We start from the raw sequence: 20457 nt of genomic DNA on the forward strand, positions 1-20457 counted from the left end.
ATACAACTCACTGTTTATTCAATTAAATAAACAAAATAAATAAATAAAGCTAAACCTGTTTGTGTAGTGCATACATGTTTAATGTTTAATATTGGTAACTGTGGCGAGGTGAACGAGCGAGGGACATGGGAGGAGCGTCACCTGAAAGCCACACCGGTCTCGAGTCCTCTCATGAGGGAGCTCGGAGGCATTTAAGGACGAGCAACACCAGTCAAGGACGAGAGAGGACCACGCATGGACTTTACGTTGAGTTTTGGTTATGTTTTGTTATGTGTGTGCAGGCAGTCGTCCGTGAGGGGCTGCCCGCGGTTTACTTTCATTTAGTTTTTTTGATAAAAGCTGTTGAATTTTCGCCGGTTCCCACCTCCTTCCTTCCCATTTCTACGGACTTTATTACATTGGCCGAAGCCCGGGAGGAAGGAGGGACGCGCTGCCGAGGAGTTCGGGCAGCGTGGATGAGGAAAGACCGCGAGTGGCTGCCCGAGGCAGTGGTGCTGGAGCGAGTGAAGACTGGTGGGACGGAGAGCTCACTGCCGTGCCCCTGGGTCGAGGTGGGGTGGCGGCCATCCTGGAGGGAGCGGAGGAGTTGCTGGCGTTCGCCGTGGGCCGGAGCCTGCTGCCGTCCGCCGTCCGCCCGTAATGGGGAGGAGCAGGGAACGCGGATCGTGCTGCTGGCTCGCTCAGGCAGAGGAGCCACTGCCAGCCGCCAGGGGGCGGAGGAGGATCGGGCCGTCCACCGGGCATCCAGCACCATCGCATAGCACCGCGAGGAAGAGCCTCACGGCTGGTGAGGACCGAGTGGCAGTGTGTCCGGGAACCGGAACAGAATTTATTTTTTTTTCCTCTCTCCACTCTCTCGTCCTGTCGCTCAGTCTCCATCTCCCGCTTCTCTCGTCTCGTCTGCCCATACCCCAGACCCGTGAGACACGGAGATTGGGCCCCCCGGGGGGGAGTAGGCGCAGTCTCGGGTGTACCCCCCGGCCTGCGAGGGGCGATTGGGGTATGTGGCGAGGTGAACGAGCGAGAGACATGGGAGGAGCGAGTGAGACCGGCGACATGATTGCGAAAGAGCGTCACCTGCGAGCCACACCGGTCTCGAGTCCTCTCATGAGGGAGCTCGGAGGCATTTAAGGACGAGCGACACCAGCCAAGGACGAGAGAGGACCAGACCTGGACTTTACGTAGAGTTTTGGTTGTTGAATTTTCGCCGGTTCCCGCCTCCTTCCTTCCCATTTCTACGAACTTTATTACAGTAACACTTTAAAATACAGGTGCACTTCTTTTTCTTTCGGCTGTTCCCTTCAGGGGGCGCCACAGCGACTCATCGGCCTCCACCTAGTCCTATGCACTAATATGCATTAATTCATGCTTAACTAATGCACAGATATTCATGAGTTAATGTATGACTCATGAAGAGCTAAACCATTTATTAATGATTACTGCATCAGCAACTAATGAAGATTATATATGATTAATATATTAAATAATATATGAATTGCTATTAATTAAATTTGTCATCATGTATTAATGAGGCACATAACTATTAACTAATTAAGTGGTTAAGTAATATGTAATTGAGGTTATGGATTTTGAATTAATGTTGAATTAGTTAATAGTCATGTGCCACAACAACATAACCGTGTGTTTGAAGTAAAGCCATAACATAATGAATCATAAGCTAATGATTAATTAAAGCAGACAACTGAAAGTTGAAATGCATGGCTTTGAACCATTGTGGTAAATAATACGTTAGTTTATCTATTAGATGATATAATATGCTATTAGGGAATTAATACAATATGACACATTTAACTTATAACAATGTAATGATTACTTAATCTATTAATCATATATAATCTTCATTAGTTGCTGATGCAATAAGCATTAATAAATGGTTTCGTTTTGCATGGGTCATACATTAACTCATGAGTGTTACCTTAATATTTATATTTCAATAAAGTTGTTCTTAAATGCTATGCAAATAAGTTTCATAGAATGGAATATGATAGAATATGATTCAGAAACATTAGTAGCTATTTTAGTAGCTTTTCATCCAGTTAGCCCCTACTGACAGATTTTGTAACTACACTGTCTGGAAAAGTGAAATGATTTGAGCGAGTTTGACAAGGGCCAAAATGTGATGGCTAGACGACTGGGTCAGAGCATCTCCAAATCTTCAGCTCTTGTGGGGTGTTCCCGGTCTGCAGTTGTCAGTATCTATCAAAAGTGGGCCAAGGAAGGAACAGTGGTGAACAGGCCACAGGGTCATGGTGGCCAAGGCTCACTGATGCACATGGGGAGCGAAGGCTGGCCCGTGTGGTCCGATCAAATAGATGAGCTACTGTAGCCTTTAATGGCTCAAGAAGTTAATGCTGGTTCTGATAGAAAGCTGTTAGAATACACAATGCATCGCAAGTTTGTTACTTAAGGGGCGGCATGGCCACATACCCGTCAGTGCTGAACAAACAATTCCAACATAAAGTATACATAAAGTTAAATGATCAGTTGCTATCATCTTGGTGCCAGATACAACAGCACACCTTCAGAGGTCTAGTGGAGTCCATGCCTTGACGGGTCAGGGCTGTTTTGGCAGCAAAAGGAGGATCAATACAATATTAGGAAGGTGGTCATAATGTCATGCTGGATCGGTGTATATAGCTGGTCATATTTTAGTAGTTACTGATAGAATTATATGTCCGACTATGGTTGGTAAGCTGCTGCATCCTCTGCTGCCTATACCACCTAGAATTGCCTTGCAAGCTGGGCAGTTTCACCATGCAAATTGAGATAAACAGTAATTTCGTGGGTGTGTTTGCACCATTACCCGATTTACATTTGTCTTTGATGAATACCTCCTTTGTATCTCAGCAAGACAGTTCACTAAACAGTGGACGCACACACACACACACACACACACACACACACACACACACACACACACACACACACACACACACACACACACACACACACACACACACACACACACACACACACACACACACACACACACACACACACACACACACGACAAAAGTCCAAAACATCTCATGCTGTCAAAACACAAAGACACAGAGGGGATTGACTTTTCCAGTAGACTGTGTCCATAATAAATGTTAAAACAAAAGCAGAGGGAACAGATTAACCAAAGCCCATCTGTAGATCAGGTCAAGGACTGAGTCCTCTCTTGTAAAAAAAAAGACAATTCAGCTACTAAACAGCCATTTCACCTCTTTGTTATGAAAACCGCCCATTTAATTTTATAGATCTGCAAGAGACCTTTTATTTGTGCAAGAAACCTTAACAATCCTATGAAAATAATCCTATAAAATGCTACTAATATTGTGCTGTGTAAACTTTATAGGCCATCTCCGGCACACCAGTTGCGCTGTAATTCTTCCAGTGCATTTATGGCTCAAATGCTTCATTCAGAAACTGGGACAACAGGTATGCGAAGCGAATCGACAGATTCAAAAGCAGGTTAGCGTGCAGATATAGGGCACTGATGCTCACCTGCATGGTGGCAGTCGGCCTGACGGCTGAGCAGATTAGACACTGATTTAGATCCATGTCAGTGGCCCTGAAGAACTCTCCCACAGGGAACAGAACGCGCCGCACCACGGGCCACAGAGCCCAGATGGTTTTTAGCTAACGTTCACTACCAATATCCTACCGCAGAAAAGATAGCTTTCATGCAGGACTCCATCAGCTATAAGAAAGGAGTGTTCTACAGCATTGGGGGTAACGCATTAAGAATAATGTGCATTACATAGTCTGAATACCAGCCACTGTGACTTGTGGTTTTCAAAAGTTACTACTTAAATGTAACAGCTGACAGCTGATTGGTTGATTGTAATCCATTACATACATTTCTAGTAAAGTTATCTGACATTATCAAGATGAATTTGGTTTCATTTTCTAAACTTTATAGATATAATGTATAGATATAATATATATCTGATATAAATACCCCCCCCCCACACACACACACACACACACACATCCTGATATAAATATGTACATCCTGATATAAATATGTTAAAATAGTCTGAATTTTTTTTGGTTTGATTGTGTATATACAAACCCGATTCCAAAAAAGTTGTGACACAAATTGAGAATAAAAAAGGAATGCAATAATTTACAAATCTCATACACTTATATTTTATTCACAATAGAATATAGATAACATATCAAATGTTGAAAGTGAGACATTTTGAAATGGCATGCCAAATATTGGCTTATTTTGGATTTCATGAGAGCAAAACATTCCAAAAAAGCTGGGACAGGTAGCAATAAGAGGCCGGAAAAGTGAAATGTACATATAAGGAACAGCTGGAGGAGCAATTTGCAAATTTTTAGGTCAATTGGCAATTGGCAAGTCAAGATGGGCAGAGGATCGCCAATTCTGCAGCAAAAAATAGTGGAGCAATATCAGAAAGAGATTGAAGTTATCATCATCTACAGGGCATAAAATCATCCAAATCTCTGTGCGTAAGGCTCAAGGCCGGAAAACCATACTGGATGCCTGTGATCTTCAGGCCCTTAGACGGCACTGCATCACATACAGGAATGATACTGTAATGGAAATCACAACATGGGAATACTTTCAAAAAATCTAAGCATGATCCAGAAGCGCAGCCGTTTTCTCTGGGTCAAGGCTCATTTAAAATGGACTGTGGCAAAGTGGAAAACTGTTCTGTGGTCAGATGAATCAAAATTTGACGTTCTTTTTGGAAAGCTTGGACGCCATGTCATCCGGACTAAAGAGGACAAGGACAACCCTAGTTGTTATCAGCGCTCAGTTCAGAAGCCTGAATCTCTGATGGTATGGGGTTGCACGATGTGTGTAGCATGAGCAGCTTACACATCTGGAAAGGCACCATCAATGCTGAAAGGTATATCCAAATTCTCGAACAACGTATGCTCCCATCCAGATGTCATCACTTTCAGGGAAGACCTTGCATTTTACAACATGACAATGCCAGATTTCATACTGCATCAATTACAACATCATTGCAGCGCAGAAGAAGGATCAGGGTACTGAAATGGCCAGTCTGCAGTCCCAATCTTATACCCATAGAAAACATTTGATTTCCATATAATACGGATTTCCAAACACATGTAAAGTGAGACAGTATATTTGAGTGAAAATCCCTCCCTTTTTTTCTTTATAGGAACATTTGTAAATTAAAGACTTTTGTATTATCATGCAGTGTCGAATTACACCACATCTGACAGTACCCCCCCCCCTCCGTTTTCTCAACTTTCATATTTTTTGCATTGTTTGTTTCTCAAATACCTCATTTACACCAATAAATGCCTGCTGATGAGGCAGCGTGTGAAAACTGTCCAGTCAGCTCTGCTACAGTGATTTTTGCTTATGATTCAAGACAGGGGAGACAGATGCAGACGGGCGGATCAGAAATACAGATTCCTCTCGGCAAAACTTGATCATCTGAATGTCATCTCAGCATTACCTGTCTGTTTAACAGGGCCTTCTGTCAGTCCCATGTTGTCCTGTTTTTTATTGAGCTGAAACAGCAAAAGTGAAGGGAAAGAGGTTTTTTTTTTTTTTTTTTCTTTCAGCAGCGACTAAACTGATCACGTCTGTCATTACTCTTGAATGAAATATGGTGGCTATTGCACAGGTTGGATGTCAGTGACATGAAATATTCATTAACTCAATATGTTTCATAGCCATCATATTTGATTTGAGCGCATCAGTAGAGGGGAATATTTTCAGTGAATAAGGACAGTTGGTCCATCACATGCTTTTGTGGCGTTAGCTATCAGGCTAATCGGGTATCTGTATGAATATAAGCTAACTAACATAGACACTGATTGTCATTATAACGTAGTTCAAACTGCATTTATCATAACATGAATTTGTTGGAATTGTAATCAGGTGCTTAAGAGACTATAGCTATTAAAAGAAATTTAGCCAATGGGGTCACTTGTTTGTGTACATTTGCTACTGATCAGCAGCAATTCATCAAATGATTTACAGTAAAAAAAAGATATGTAGTTGGTCAAGGAGTAATTTGGTGGGTCTGTTTGCAACATGCTCTATGTGCACAATATATTTTTTGTGAATTGGAGCTAAAACGCTTCAGACATTGCATTCAGAATGAATTTGTAGGAAATAATCGCAATGAGATAAACACCATGATCCAGCGGCAGACAGGAAGATGTTACAATGCTAATCCTGTGTTTAGTTTTACACACCGGATCATCTGTCCTGTCTCTCTCTGCCCACAACGCATCCCGGTGATACTGAACGCCACTCTGTGTGTGTGTGTGTGTGTGTGTGTGTGTGTGTGTGTGTGTGTGTGTGTGTGTGTGTCTGTCTGTTCAGGCTTCATTTCTAAGTCACGGTGTAATCCATCATGTTCCTGCTAACTCTCTCTCTCTCTCTCTCTCTCTCTCTCTCTCTCTCTCTCTCTCTCTCTCTCTCTCTCTCTCTCTGTGTGTGTGTGTGTGTGTGTGCGATAGGAACGGTGTGTGGGTGGGATTTCTCTCTGGGATTTATTTAACGAGGCAACTCACTAGAATGGGTCACGTCTTTCAACTTCCTATGATATCTCTCCTTGATGTATTAATGAGCTCTGATAAGATCTCATCATTTCTGAGAGGCTTATTCGAGTCTGAGGTTAGCTGATTTGAGAAAATGTTTTGATGTATTGAGACGGCCATTGAGAAGAAATTTAAAGGTCCCGTTCTTCGCGATTCCATCTTTCAAACTTTAGTTAGTGTGTAATGTTGCTGTTAGAGCATAAAGTTCAATGCCAAGTGAGATATTTTATTTAACAGAAGTTCCCTTTCAAAGCCTACAGCGAACGGCCGGTTTGGACTACAGCAGGAAGTGCAGGGATGTAATGACGTCACTAGAACCGTTTGTTGACTAACCCTCTGCCCACACGAACACGCAAAATAGGGGGCGTGGTCTTGTTGCTCTCACACGTGGAGAAGAGCGCGCATTCAGCGCTTGCATCTCCCCGTTATGGTAAGAGGCGGGACCTTTCTGGGCAAAGTGCGCTAAGCTGCTGTCCAATCACAACACGGGAAGCGCTGGCCCAATCAGAACTCGTTACATGTTTCTGAAGGAGGGACTTCATAGAACAAGGAAATCATCAGGCCGTTTTTAGGACAGAGAAAACAGCGCTGTACAGAAAAGTAAATTGTAGTACTGTGTTTTTTACATGCGAAACATGAACTCATGTTATATTGCCCACTGTAAACATAATCAAAGCTTCGAAAACACGCAAAGAATGGGACCTTTAAAAACCGAATATGCTGTTTGAATTTTTGGGGTCAGTAAGATTTTATTTTATTTATAAAAATAAATTAATACATTTATTTAGCCAGGATCCATTAAACACACATTTCAAATGAATGATTTTTATCTTTCCATTCATCAAACAAAAAATAATCATTGTTACCACAAAAATATTTAAAAAAAAGTGTATGTAATATTGTGGCCAAAACTGGTACTGCAATCACTTTCAAATGACTGTAGAGCGGTGTATCCCCTCTCCCCCTCCCCTTGACTCGAGGTTGCCAGATAGGCTGCAGGATCAGCAGGAACGTGTGTAGTTGCAGCTGTGGTAACTAGAGCAGATCTGGCAACCCGGATGCCGAAACACTAACTAACTTTGTGATTGGTAGATAGGTGGAGGGTGGAGCTTCAGGCCAAAACACAACATGACAACATCAACATCAGTTGAGGGCTGCAACAACAACTTTTAAATGACAATATTCTAGCCGGACTACTGTTGTCAGTGATATAAATATTTGAAATGAACATGATCTCTTAATGTCTATTGCCATATCAAAGCCATTTTATGGTTAATTGAAATACATTTCTTACATATAGTTCCTATAAGCATGCAGTGCAACTGTTTTCATCATTGATAATAATAATCATGAAATGAAATGATCATGTGACACTGAAGACTGGCGTAATGATGCTGAAAAATCAGCCTTGCCATCACAGGAATAAATACGGGGGACTATACTCTCATTTGTGCGTAATAATCAAGGAACTTGTACCATGATACACAATGATATTACGCAGGGTGTGCAAATAGTCCCCGGCACACTTCCTATGCAAGCAGGTTGTCACGTTGGTTATGTTGACGGAAGCTAGCCTATTTTCAGGCACTGCGTTACATCATTGCATCGCTGCACCATAGGGTTGGGCGGTGTCACTTAAATCAGCAGCTGACGATGTGTACAGTAAAACATCGCGATGGACGATGATATCGTGCGGGGGGGACGAAAAACTAATATTTTAGTTTCGTTTTCGTTTTTTCGAACTAGAGCTTAGATCAGTTTAAAAAAATCAAGACCGACCCTACCCAAGCCAATGCACCCGAGAGACCGGCCCTGCCCGACACATTAACTGTAATTATGAGCCCAAGCCCCATTTAAACCCGACCATTTTTGAATACGTGGCCGTTCTGTCGAGAACGAGCCTGTAATGACTAATGAGCGGAGCGGAGCCGGTGTGATCAGCTCAATAATCCGCAGGCGCGCTCATGAACCCAGCGGTAAAATGATGTTCGTTCAAATCCAGCTCAGACATGACATAAATCTGTAGCTTACTATACTTGTTGTAGCCATTAAACAAATTTAATTTATGTTTAAATATTATAGCCTAATATTATTTTTTAATTTCATCTGATTATGATAGGCTAAGTGCAAAGATGCGAGTGGGTTAGAAATTATTTTGGTGGTTATATTTAGTTTAATATTAAGTTTTGTTTTGTAAAAAGCCTTTCTTTCGTTTTGTACAAATTGTATCTTAATTTTTATAAAGGTTTCTTCGGCCAATTGCATGTATTTAATTATTAAGAAGCAAATAGGTAGCCTAGACAATGAGGTCGCGGAAGCGATCGCTTTCAATGCTCATGAACTGGAGCAGGTCTCAAATAAACGGAAACTCAGCAGGCTTGCCTCACAGACATGAGGAATATGTAGCATGTGTAGAAACGAAAAGATTTAAACAAGCATATAGTGCAGTGTTCAGAACTCACGGTAAATAACCAGCTTGATACAGATGATCACGGCGATGGGCATGAGCGGGATGGTAAAGTTTAAGGGATTCTTTTTTCTTTTTTACCTCATACTGAATATGTTCGGGTGAAAGCACATTTTAAACAGGTAGCACTTATTCACACACGAATTAATCGTTCTCTTAAATGCATTCAAAAACATCTTGTAGTGCTACCTGCATACAGTTATCAGTAGCCAGTAGCCTACAGTTATTATATTCTATTATTACACGGCTCTGTGAAATACTTGATTCTGATTGGTCAATCGCGCATTCCAGCGGTATGTTATTTCCAGATAACACCCGCTCATACGGGTACTACGAGTTATCTTGACCGGTACTACTTCTATGCTTAACGCTGGCGCCATCTTGTGGCTTAAGCAGCCGTGGGTTACAATGGAAGACTTCAAGGCAGGTTTCCTTTATAACGTTTTTAATATAGATATTTTTCTTACACAAACGCATCGATTCGAATCAGAAGGCTCTATTAACCCATCGGAGTCGTGTGGAGCACGTTATTTGACGGACAGCTGCATATTTTATGGACTTCAAACTACAACAACTGCTTGGATTAACGTTAGCCTGGACTTTTTAAATATAACTCCGATTGTATTTGTCTGAAAGAAGAATGTCATATACACCTACGATAACTTGAGGGTGAGTAAATCATTGGCTTGGTTTCATTTTTGGGTGAACTAACCCTTTCAGCATTAATTTTCAACATTTAGCAAGGGCAAATGGCAAATCTTCAGCAATAGATAAAGGCTTAAAGCAGGTTGGAACTGTTTTCCTTCGCGGAAGCTTTGCGTAAGAGCTAATAAAATATTTAATCTCGAGACAATATTTTGTGTCTAATAATTATTATTTGAGACTAGTAGCCGTGTAATAAGCGGGATAATGTACACCCAGCCAGTTTTTATCGCAGAATAAACCCCTTCAGAGTGATGCAAGACCAAGTCCTGGCCAAGACCAAGTCCTGGCCAAGTCCTGATCACTCTGTCGGGGTTTATTCTGCGATAACAACCGGCTGGGTGTACATTATCCCTTACTTATATGATTTTGAATGAGCAGAAATCTGTATTGATCCGTAGATAAAATAACGGATGAAAACGTTCATCTTTCCAAACTTCCAAACAAATTTGCACTGCAAAAAGCATCAATGATATTTAACTTTTGATAAAGCCAGTTTGGCATAGTGGGGGGAAAATGCACACAAATGTTCCAATAAACCACGTTGAAACTAGGCTCTTAATCTCCTATTGTTTATTTTTTTATAATTTTTTTCAGTTAATGCAGGTTATAAACCGAACTTTATAGTGATATTTCAGAGCTTACTAAAATACTTTAGCAGTTATTAGCCGCAAATTACTTCGGAGCGAAGACGGAGCAGTGTTTCTGATATCAGTGAGCGAGGAGAGGGAGATGGTGAACCCGGAGCGGAGCTGGAGCGGAGGGATTCTTGAATGCTTAGAAAGAGCGTGGAGGGGAAATTGCCGCCGCTCCACTCCGCTCACAAACTCTGGTGTCGACTCGCAGCGGGGCGGGGGCGTGGCATCACGATGGTGTTTCTCCATCGTGATGTCGCACAGCCATCGGCACAACCCTACTGCACCATGGTGCAAAGTTCCATGATTATTATGCAGGAATGAGAGAATATTTCATAGCCATACAGTATATCGGTTTAGAAAATCGCAACTTTTCGTTTTCCTTTGGCCTAGTACACGATGTAACTATAAACATCACAGCATGTAAAAAAGAAAATGTTGGCATTATTTTGTCACTCATTGAGCAGTAGGCTAGGTGCAGCCATTTAGCTCCAGTCTTTGTGCTAAGCTAGGCTAGCGGTGGGTGCGTCAGACAGAGTTATGGCACAAACGGAGATGCGAATCGTATGTATGGACTACCATAACTCTGGGGGATACGGCGAATAAGCTACAAAGTCCCAAAAAGTCGGCGTATTCTTTTAAAATAGCCTATATTACAATTAAAAACGGTATTTTCAATTGTAACCACCATTTTACCATGACACAGCTTCTGTGTAAGGGTTTGTTACAGTGTCAGTAGCTCCTACAATGTGAATGAGTGATGCTATAATCTATCCCAGAATTCAAATGCTCTCATTAATGCAAGACACACCGCTTCACAATTGTAGCCGTTTGCAGTGGATCGTTAGGAGACATGCACGCCACTGGTAAACTCGTTTATCAAATACCTCAGAAAAGAGATTGTGTTTTAGTAAGAGGGCTCTTGTGTTGTATTGATTGGGTGGTGAAGAGCTGGCGTGTTAAATGTTTCGTATCAAATCACTGCTGTCCCTGCTGCTACTCACACTCGTCTTTATGTGAGGAACAACTGGGAAGTTTGACATGTTAATGAATGTCATCTCCTTTTTCACACACACTTTTATCTTGCATGCAGTGACCTTAGCATTAATCATACTACCCCAGCAATCTCTGCTAAAAAATGTGCTGGAATTAGTTGCTAACATGTCTCCCTTGTAGATTGAAAACAACTCGCTTTACATTTAGAAACAGAAAAGTGGACAACGCCTGCTTGCTTCTCTGCCTTGTAATTGCAGTAACAATGTGTTGATAGGCTAATTGCTAGCCTGCAGTACACCGTTACGGAAATAAAGGATAATAATTGTGTTTAATGTAAAATACGTGTTTGGATGGCTGGTGAAGGTGAAAGGGATTACAGTAACATATGAAGTCATGTGCTTAATAGGTCAAGATTTTACCCTGCGTATAGGAGTGATGTGCATGTTTTACTGCATGTGATACTGCAATCACTATCCCCTCTCCTCCTCCCCCTGACTCGAGGTTGCCAGATAGGCTGCAGGATCAGCAGGAACGTTTGTAGCTGTGGTAACTAGAGCAGATATGGCAACCCGGATGCCGAAACACTACTGACTTTGTGATTGGTAGATAGGTGGAGGGCGGAGCTTCAGGCCAAAACACAACACGTCAACATCAACATCAGTTGAGGGCTGCAAAAAAAACTTTTAAATGACAATATCCTGACCGGACTACTGCCTTCAGTGATATAAGTATTTGAAATGAACATGATCTCTTAATGTGTAGTGACATATCAGGGCCATTTCATGATTAAATGAAATACGTTTTTTTACATACAGTTCCTTTAAGGTTTATTTTGAAAATCATAAATAATAGATCATGACATAAAGCAACTTATTGTTTACTTTTACGGTCTTTAACAGTTTTCTTCTCCCTAGTGCAATTTGGGATTAAGTGTCTTGTGGTAAAAATCTGCAAAGCTTTAAATGAGGTTTAACAGCTCAGCAGTGGGATAGATTTACATTCAACCATGACTTTTCCCATACCTTCTCATTTTATTGTAATTATCATAAACAAGTTTCCTAGTCGGAAATTGAGCATGAAGATACTTTTTGATACCCGAGTATTTGAGTTGAGCGTGCCATAAACTTTTAATGCACGCTGAGTTGACCAAGCCGAAACTCATTCATGCATTTTTAACCCTTAAATGCATTAATGTTTCGCCAATCATTATTACTAGGGCCGGGACTCGATTAAAAAAATTTATCAAATTAATTAGAATTTGTGATTAATGAATGGAAATTAATCACATTTTAATTGCATATACATATTTGACCTGAGAACAGTAAGTATTTTTTCACATGGATTTTTAGTATACCATTGAATAATGACTAAATATATAAGCTTAATCAACAAAATATTGTTTATTTATTTCAGTCCAGCAGACCAGTGCAATGTTTGTCATTAAGTGTAGCAATAACATATTTATGACATTTGAGGCTCAATGTGCTGCGGTGATACGCAAATTCCTTGTTGTATAGCTTCCACACAACCATGCTCTTGTCGACGCTTCCATCCTTTCGTTTTTTAAAACAACATTTCCTATCCACGGGGCCAAGCAAAGCGGTCTCATCAGCTTCTTCGTAAATGTTCACACTGGTTTGTTGTTGTCGTGACCATAGGTCGTGACCGTCGTGACTCGTGAACGCTAGTTGGTGTTCCAATATAATCGGTCCGTCGAAACTCATTCATTGAAAAACGTTCCGCGATGCAAAAATAAGTGAAACAAAAATGATTAGTTCTTACGAGTCTTTTGGGTTTGAGTCTTTCGTTCTTCCTGTTAGTCTATGCTGTCAGTAACGGAAACAGAAAAGATTAGTTCTTTTGAGTCTCAGGTTTTAGTCGTTCGTTCTTTTGTCACGTGACTTGTCACCGTATTAAACACTAGTTCACAACCTTTTTAGTAACAAGCATGTAGTTATTTTTATTTTTTATATAATTCTCAGTTAATATTAGACATACAAATATGGGAAATATATTGACTATTCAAGTCTAACATCACAAATTCAACTAGACTATTACTGAGACTCAAACCCGAAAGACTCATAAGAACTAATCCTTTCTGTTTCCGTTACTGACAGCATAGACTCAATGGGACTGACAGGAAGAACGAAAGACTCGGAGATTCAGAACTGATTCAGAGCCCATATGTTGCGTAATGCGCATGCGTGGTCAACACAAAATGAACTAATCACTCTCTGAGACAACTCGGTAGTCCCGAGTCATATTAAAGATTCGTTCAAAATTAACGAATCGTTCATGAACGACACATCACTACAGCAGATCAGCATATTAGTATGATTTCTGAAGGATCATGTGACACTATAGTAATCAAAGGAATAAATTACTTTAAAAAATAATACAAATAATACAAATTCACAATTACTTTTACAATGGCTTGCAATTACCTATATTTTTGATCAAATAAATGCAGCCTTGTTGAAGAGACTTCTTTCAAAATATGTCCAACCTCAAACTTCTGAATGGTAGTGTACATTCACATGCCAAAAAAGGCAAACAGGAAATGCATTCTGGGAATGTCATATTAAATGTCTTTAGATAGATATCCATAATCACTTCCTTCTGAATGTGGTGATGCTATACTGCTACTTATAAAGGCTGCAGACTGTGTGTGCTAATTTGATGCATTATCTGTGTAACTGCTTTTGAGCTGAACAGATTAAAGTGAACATTTCCTTCCGCTCCCTAGTAAACAGACACACACACACGCACACACACACACACACATGGATTCTCTTTTTTTGGATTTTCATTCTTTAGTCTAATTGGATCCTAATAGGAGTTTTCCTCCCTAGAGTTCCCTGATAAGTTAATGGTCTGTGAATTGGTCCTTCTTCCATCTCCAATCTTACTGTGTATGTGAGTGTTAGTGGGTCATGTGGGACCTTAGAGGGAAAAAACTGCCTTAATTTACTATTTAAAATGCTTTTATTAGGGGTCAAATAAGGCGCTCTCTCTCCCTCACTTGCTGTTTAGTTTGTGCTAGGCAGAAACCAGAAGATGTCCACAAGATGTTTATATGTTTCCAGTTTTACCTACAGAGTAATCTATTTTATATTAACTCTAATTTATCGAGGAGGAACAGAACTCCAATCCAGCTCAGCTCATTTTACAGAGAGATGTGATTTATTGATCTCTGAGGGGTAATTTAGCAAGCACACCATGAGTTAGAATCGAACTGGGTTGTTACGGCCAAAAACACTGAATATTAGCCTCCAAAAGATCACAACCAATTGCTTGGCAACTTTGTGATATATACACCGACCAGATATAACATTATGACCACCTTCCTAATATGTTGGTCCCAATTTTGCTGCCAAAATAGCCCTTATCCACTAAGAAAAGGACTCCACTAGACCCCTGAAGGTGTGCTGTGGAATCTGGCACCAAGATGTTAGCAGCAGATCATTCAAGTCCTGTAAGTTGTGAGGTGGGGCCTCCATGGATCGGACTTGTTTGTTCAGCACATCCCACAGAAGCTCGATTGGATTGAGATCTGGGGAATATGGAGGCCAAGTCAACACCTCAAACTCGTTGTTGTGCTCCTCAAACCATTCCTGAACCACTTTTGCTTTGTGGCAGGGCGCATTATCCTGCTGAAAGAGGCCACAGCCACCAGGGAATACCGTTTCCATGAAAGTGTGTATATGGTCTGCAACAATGCATAGGTAGGTGGTACATGTCAAAGTAACATCCACATGGATGGCAGGACCCAAGGTTTCCCAGCAGAACATTGCCCAAAGCATTACACTGCCTCGGCCGGCTTGTCTTCTGCCCATAGTTCATCCTGGTGCCATGTGTTCCCCAGGTAAGCGCCACACACGCACCTGGCCATCCACATGATGTAAAAGAAAACGTGATTTATCAGACCAGGCCAACTTCTTCCATTGCTCTGTGGTCCAGTTCTCTAACAAACTGAGATGCACTGTGTATCCTGACACCTTTATCAGAACCACCATTAACTTCTTGAGCAATTTGAGCTCATCTGTTTGATCGGACCACACAGACCAGTTTTCGTTTCCCACGTGCATCAATAAGCCTTGGCCGCCAATGACCCTGTCACTGGTTCATCACTGTTCCTTCCTTGGACCACTTTTGATAGATACTGACCACTGCAGACCGGGAACACCCCACAAGAGCTGAAGATTTGGAGATGCTCTGACCCAGTCGTCTAGCCATTACAATTTGGCCTTTGTCAAACTCGATCAAATCCTTGAACTTTCCCATTTTTCCTACTTCTAACACATCAACTTTGAGGGCAAAATGATCACTTGCTGCCTAATATATCACACCCACTAACAGGTGCCGGGAGGAAGAGATCAATAGTGTTTTTTCACCTTCACTTCACCTGTCAGTGGTCAAATAAGTATTAAAGGATAAATAATAATGATTAGCTCAGTTTGAGTTTATATTACATAAATGTAGTTGTAACCCCTTCTGTTCGGACCGGCACTCGAATCCGGGTCCGCCGGCATGAGAGTCGGACGCTCTAACTAGGAGGCTAAAGGCTGCAACCTCTAACGTCAGTCGCTAGAGCGTCTCTTGAGGTCAGAGGAGTGAGGTTTACTCGCACAGCAACTTCTACTAGCTGGCCTCCGTTACACTCACCCGCCTAAACCTCACTCCCATCCGGGTCAAGGCACCAATGTAACCCCTTCTGTTCGGACCGGGACTCGAACCCGGGTCTGCCGACATGAAAGTCGGACGCTTTAACAAGGAGGCTAAAGGCTGCAACCTCTAGTGTCAATCGCTAGAGCATCTCTTGAGGTCAGAGGAGTGAGGTTTACTCACACAGCAACTTCTACTAGCTGGCCTCCGTTACATAGTGTAACAATTCATAAAATAAACTTTTAATCAACTAATATATTCTTTCTTTCTTTCTTTCTTTCTTTCTTTCTTTCTTTCTTTCTTTCTTTCTTTCTTTCTTTCTTTCTTTCTTTCTTTCTTTCTTTCTTTCTTTCTTTCTTTCTTTCTTTCTTTCTTTCTTTCTTTCTTTCTTTCTTTCTTTCTTTCTTTCTTTCTTTCTTTCTTTCTTTCTGACTGCTGAACCCAGTGTCATCTGTCCACAGCCTCACACAGTAAATGACAATGAATCACATCCCTATTAATCTCATAACCAACCATGTTCACAGCGACACATTTTGTCCGTTTCCTTGGTTTCCGTTTTCATTGTGTTGCACTGGATGTTGAAGGCCAAGCACATTAGTTGTGTGGGTTTAATCAAGTGTTATGCTGTTCAAGGGCCTGTAAACCTTCTTGAGCAGTAACATTAAGCTCAGATAAGAGCGCATTAAATTCCATCTGTTTGCAGTGTGCTTTTATATGTGAGAGTGGGAAATGAACTGTGCTGCTGGAGTCTCTCCCTCTCTCTTCCTCTGCCCTTGGATTGAAGAATAGGCTCAGGATAGAAATGGCTGACAGCCCAGCTCTTTAGAGAAAGAATCCTGTCTCTGACAGTGTGTACTCTCGCCCGCTGTCAAACACACGAGTGCTCAGACACACAAGTCACAGGTACACGCTCAGAAAAAAAGGTACAAAAGCTGTCACTGGGATGGTATCCTTCAAAAAGGTTCTAATATGTACCTGTGAGAGACTAATATGCACTCTTTAGGTACAAAGGTGTACCTTTTGAAAAGATACCGTCTCAGTGACAACCTTTGTTACTTTTTTTTTTTTGAAAGTGTTGCCTTATGACACTGACACACCACACAAGATAGACACACGACACTAACACACAAATACACACACCTTTATGGCCCAAGATGGCAATATATAAGAGTCTTGGGGTTTTGATAAAATGATAAAACAACAGAGTACTAATGAAAGGTCTGCAATACAAGCTTTTGACTGATCCGCCGTGAGAGGTTAATAAAGTAAAGCAATCATTTATTATTTATCATCAAATAACACAAATACCAATATAATAATGCTATTTGTTTTATTGTTGTTAATAATAATTGTAATACATAACTGGTAATAATAATTACATTTATGTACATATTTTTTTGCAACACTGAGCTGCAAACTGTTAATAAAAATGCATTTGTCATGCTAAGAAAAAACACTGAAAAGTGGAAAGAGCAGTTTTAATATCGACTGACCGTGTCATCACTTCTATAGTACAATATTTAATCAAACACTGGGATGAACACCAGTCGATTGGGTGGAAACTTTCAATTGCTGTTTCAATTACTACCCCCCCCCCCCCCCATTAAAAATCATTTGTACTCCATTATATAACTGTACTGTGATGTTCAGTTGTCAGTCGCATTTTTTGTCACACACATTTTGAAGTGTATATTTCTAAAGAGATTTATTGTTTGTATCGTGAAGTTCACTAACACTATAAAGCATCCATCAAAAGGTGTATCAGGTTTTGGTCAAGATCTTGTATTGACAATGCAAGAGTGAAGCACTCTGTAAAGTCTACTCCAGCACATCCCATGAAAGGATGCATGCATGAATAATTGAGTTGATGGAGAAAGTTACATGCATTTCTACTGACGGTCCTAACGTTGTTAATTGTGTCTCTCTTTTTAGGTGAGCACCTACGGGTCTGTCCTCAGGGTTACACCTGCTGCACGTCTGTAATGGAGGAGAACCTCCTTAACCTGAGCAGGCGAGAGTTTGAGACACAGGTGAAGGAGTCTGGACGCACCTTACAGGCCTCTCTCAATGGCCAGTACAAGAGCTTTGATGGTGAGTTACTATACTCACTGATGTCACACGATACAAGACGCTCTCTTTCCGTTTACTTTCCATCATGAGGTTGAGAAGAATCGTTTGCCATTTTTTGAAAAAAATGCTCTGTCAAGCACTTTATAGAACCTTTTAGGGGTTCCCACCATGGGGTCATGTTATGGATTTAGTTCAAATGTAATCTTTTAAATCTTTTTAATGTATTTATTTGATCAAATTTGACGAATTGCACAGCTTGTAAACATACTTAGGACTTTATTTTAACGATCTGAGTGCACGGCGCAAGTGCATTTAGGGTGTGTCCGAATCCACTTTTGCTAGTTTAACGACGGGATAAATGTCTTGATGAGTAATGGTTGTGTCTCATCTCCCATTCTCTTTAAAAGGCATTTGCGCTTGCACCATGGTGGATTCGCTATCTGCAAAATTTGCGGAATCTGCGAACGGAAAGAGAGGAATCTTTTAATTTTTCATATAACCCCTTACCTGTCACCCCCCATTTGGGCAAATGAGGCATTTTGACATACCCCATATAAAAGGGCTGGTGCTAGCAAGTCTTTATGAGTAGACACATAAGTTACATATATCTAGAAATCCAACGCTTAAGAGTTTACAATTCAAGATTCAGATTACTGTTTTAAATATGAAGATATATAGGCTCAAACATTAAAACAAAAATAAAAATATTAAAATATATTTTTAAATGTATGTGTATGTACATATTTTTAAATATGATGTGACTTCTAGTATAACAACTAACCACAACTAATGTGAAACCACGAGTGTGGCCATGCTTCATTTCAAATCTGAGGATGAAATCTCTAAAATCATGCATTTTATGAAGCATATTGTAAGACTATAGCACTATTCGCACGGGATTAGTATTATCTAGGGACCTCTGTGATTTAGAAATTACTCCCCCACGTCTGAGTTTTGCGTGGCGCATTCGCACGGGATAAGCAAAGCCTGTGATTGTTCCGGATTTGATGTCATGACTTCGTTATAGCTATAGCTGTATGAAATCATAAACAGGCATCGATATCAATTTGATTATTTTATAGTAATAAATGAACATAATTTTGTTCAGTTAGCGAACAGACATCATGAACTGAGCTCAGACCAGCGGCAGGATTCAGATTTCATTTATTACGAGTGAGAAGCTGACAATATACGGCGGAAGATTCAGTTTCAAAACTAAATGTAAAAGCGCCTATTTAAACAAGCTTGTCATTGTACTGTACTGTTCTGTTATGTTTTTCATTAAGAACAGTATTGATGTTAATATTAAACACACCATTCAATCAGTTTACTCCCAAATTGATACTCATTCTAAAGTGAAAGTATAATCCGTGCGGGCGCGGCTGCACGGGAATTCATAAATGTGCGCATTATGAATGCAGACCTTATTCTTTGTGAAAGATAAAGATAGAAATGCTCACAGAAAGAAAGAAAACTTGAAAAAATGATATACGATCCGCCTAATCCTGGCCAAATCTCAGAGATGTCAATTTGCACGGGACTAGCTACTATTGTCACAGGACCTCGTGTTCGGCGAAATATGGTAGGCAATTTGCGGGGGAATTTTTACTTTACAAATTACAGACATGGCCGATTCGCACGGGATTAAGATCACAGAAATTCTCTGCAATTATTACAAATCACCAGAGGTGATTTATTTATATTGAAGCGTAATAACCTATTCAGGCATTCTGGATTGGCCATCAATTCCACATTCATTCCAGTTTACATTAAAACCTACTATCTGAAGTCGTTTGACAACCAGACAACGAAAAAAAAGTATGCTGTTGCTACCTTATGTGAAATAAAATATAGCTCCTGGCGTGACAGCTACAGTTAGCATCAAGCTACATAATGCAAAATTAAAGATCAAAATTATATTTTAACTCCAAACTCCCTTTAAACAACCAGCGAGTGTTTGTATTTACTTTCGATCGCGACATACTGTGGGATTCAGTGATGTTCAAATGTTATATTTAGCATTTTATATGGAGCTAATCGCTACACCTGGTTAGCATTAGCAACGTTTAATAGCTCCGTGTTTCAGGAGTTGCCAATGTTTACAGTAGAGAGATGAGAATGAGAAAGTGTGCAGAACAGCGTCACCAGACGGCGCAGGAGTATTGTCACGTCGAGTCACGTAAGATGATTGACAGCTCTACAGCGAATGAGAAAGCTCTGAGATCATAAGTGACATGAAGCTGGACGGAAACAGAGTCATAGATCACTCTTCAGAGAAACAGCTCTTCAGATCAGCATAATTCAGTGAGAAATTAATAGAAATGTTGTTTAGTGCATGTATGTGACCAC

General features: G+C 40.6%; 1 protein-coding gene across 1 annotated transcript in view; it reads left to right on the plus strand.

Moving 5' to 3' along the window:
* Positions 1–20457, plus strand: part of gpc1b (glypican 1b) — a 108418-nt gene that overhangs the window by 36421 nt on the left and 51540 nt on the right. Inside the window, exon 2 of the mRNA XM_067452661.1 lies at positions 17971–18129. Coding sequence (XP_067308762.1) covers positions 17971–18129 — 159 coding nt within the window. The remainder of the gene's footprint in view (positions 1–17970; positions 18130–20457) is intronic.

The sequence above is a fragment of the Pseudorasbora parva genome, chromosome 9, assembly GCF_024679245.1.
Source record: "Pseudorasbora parva isolate DD20220531a chromosome 9, ASM2467924v1, whole genome shotgun sequence".
Lineage (NCBI taxonomy): Eukaryota > Metazoa > Chordata > Actinopteri > Cypriniformes > Gobionidae > Pseudorasbora > Pseudorasbora parva.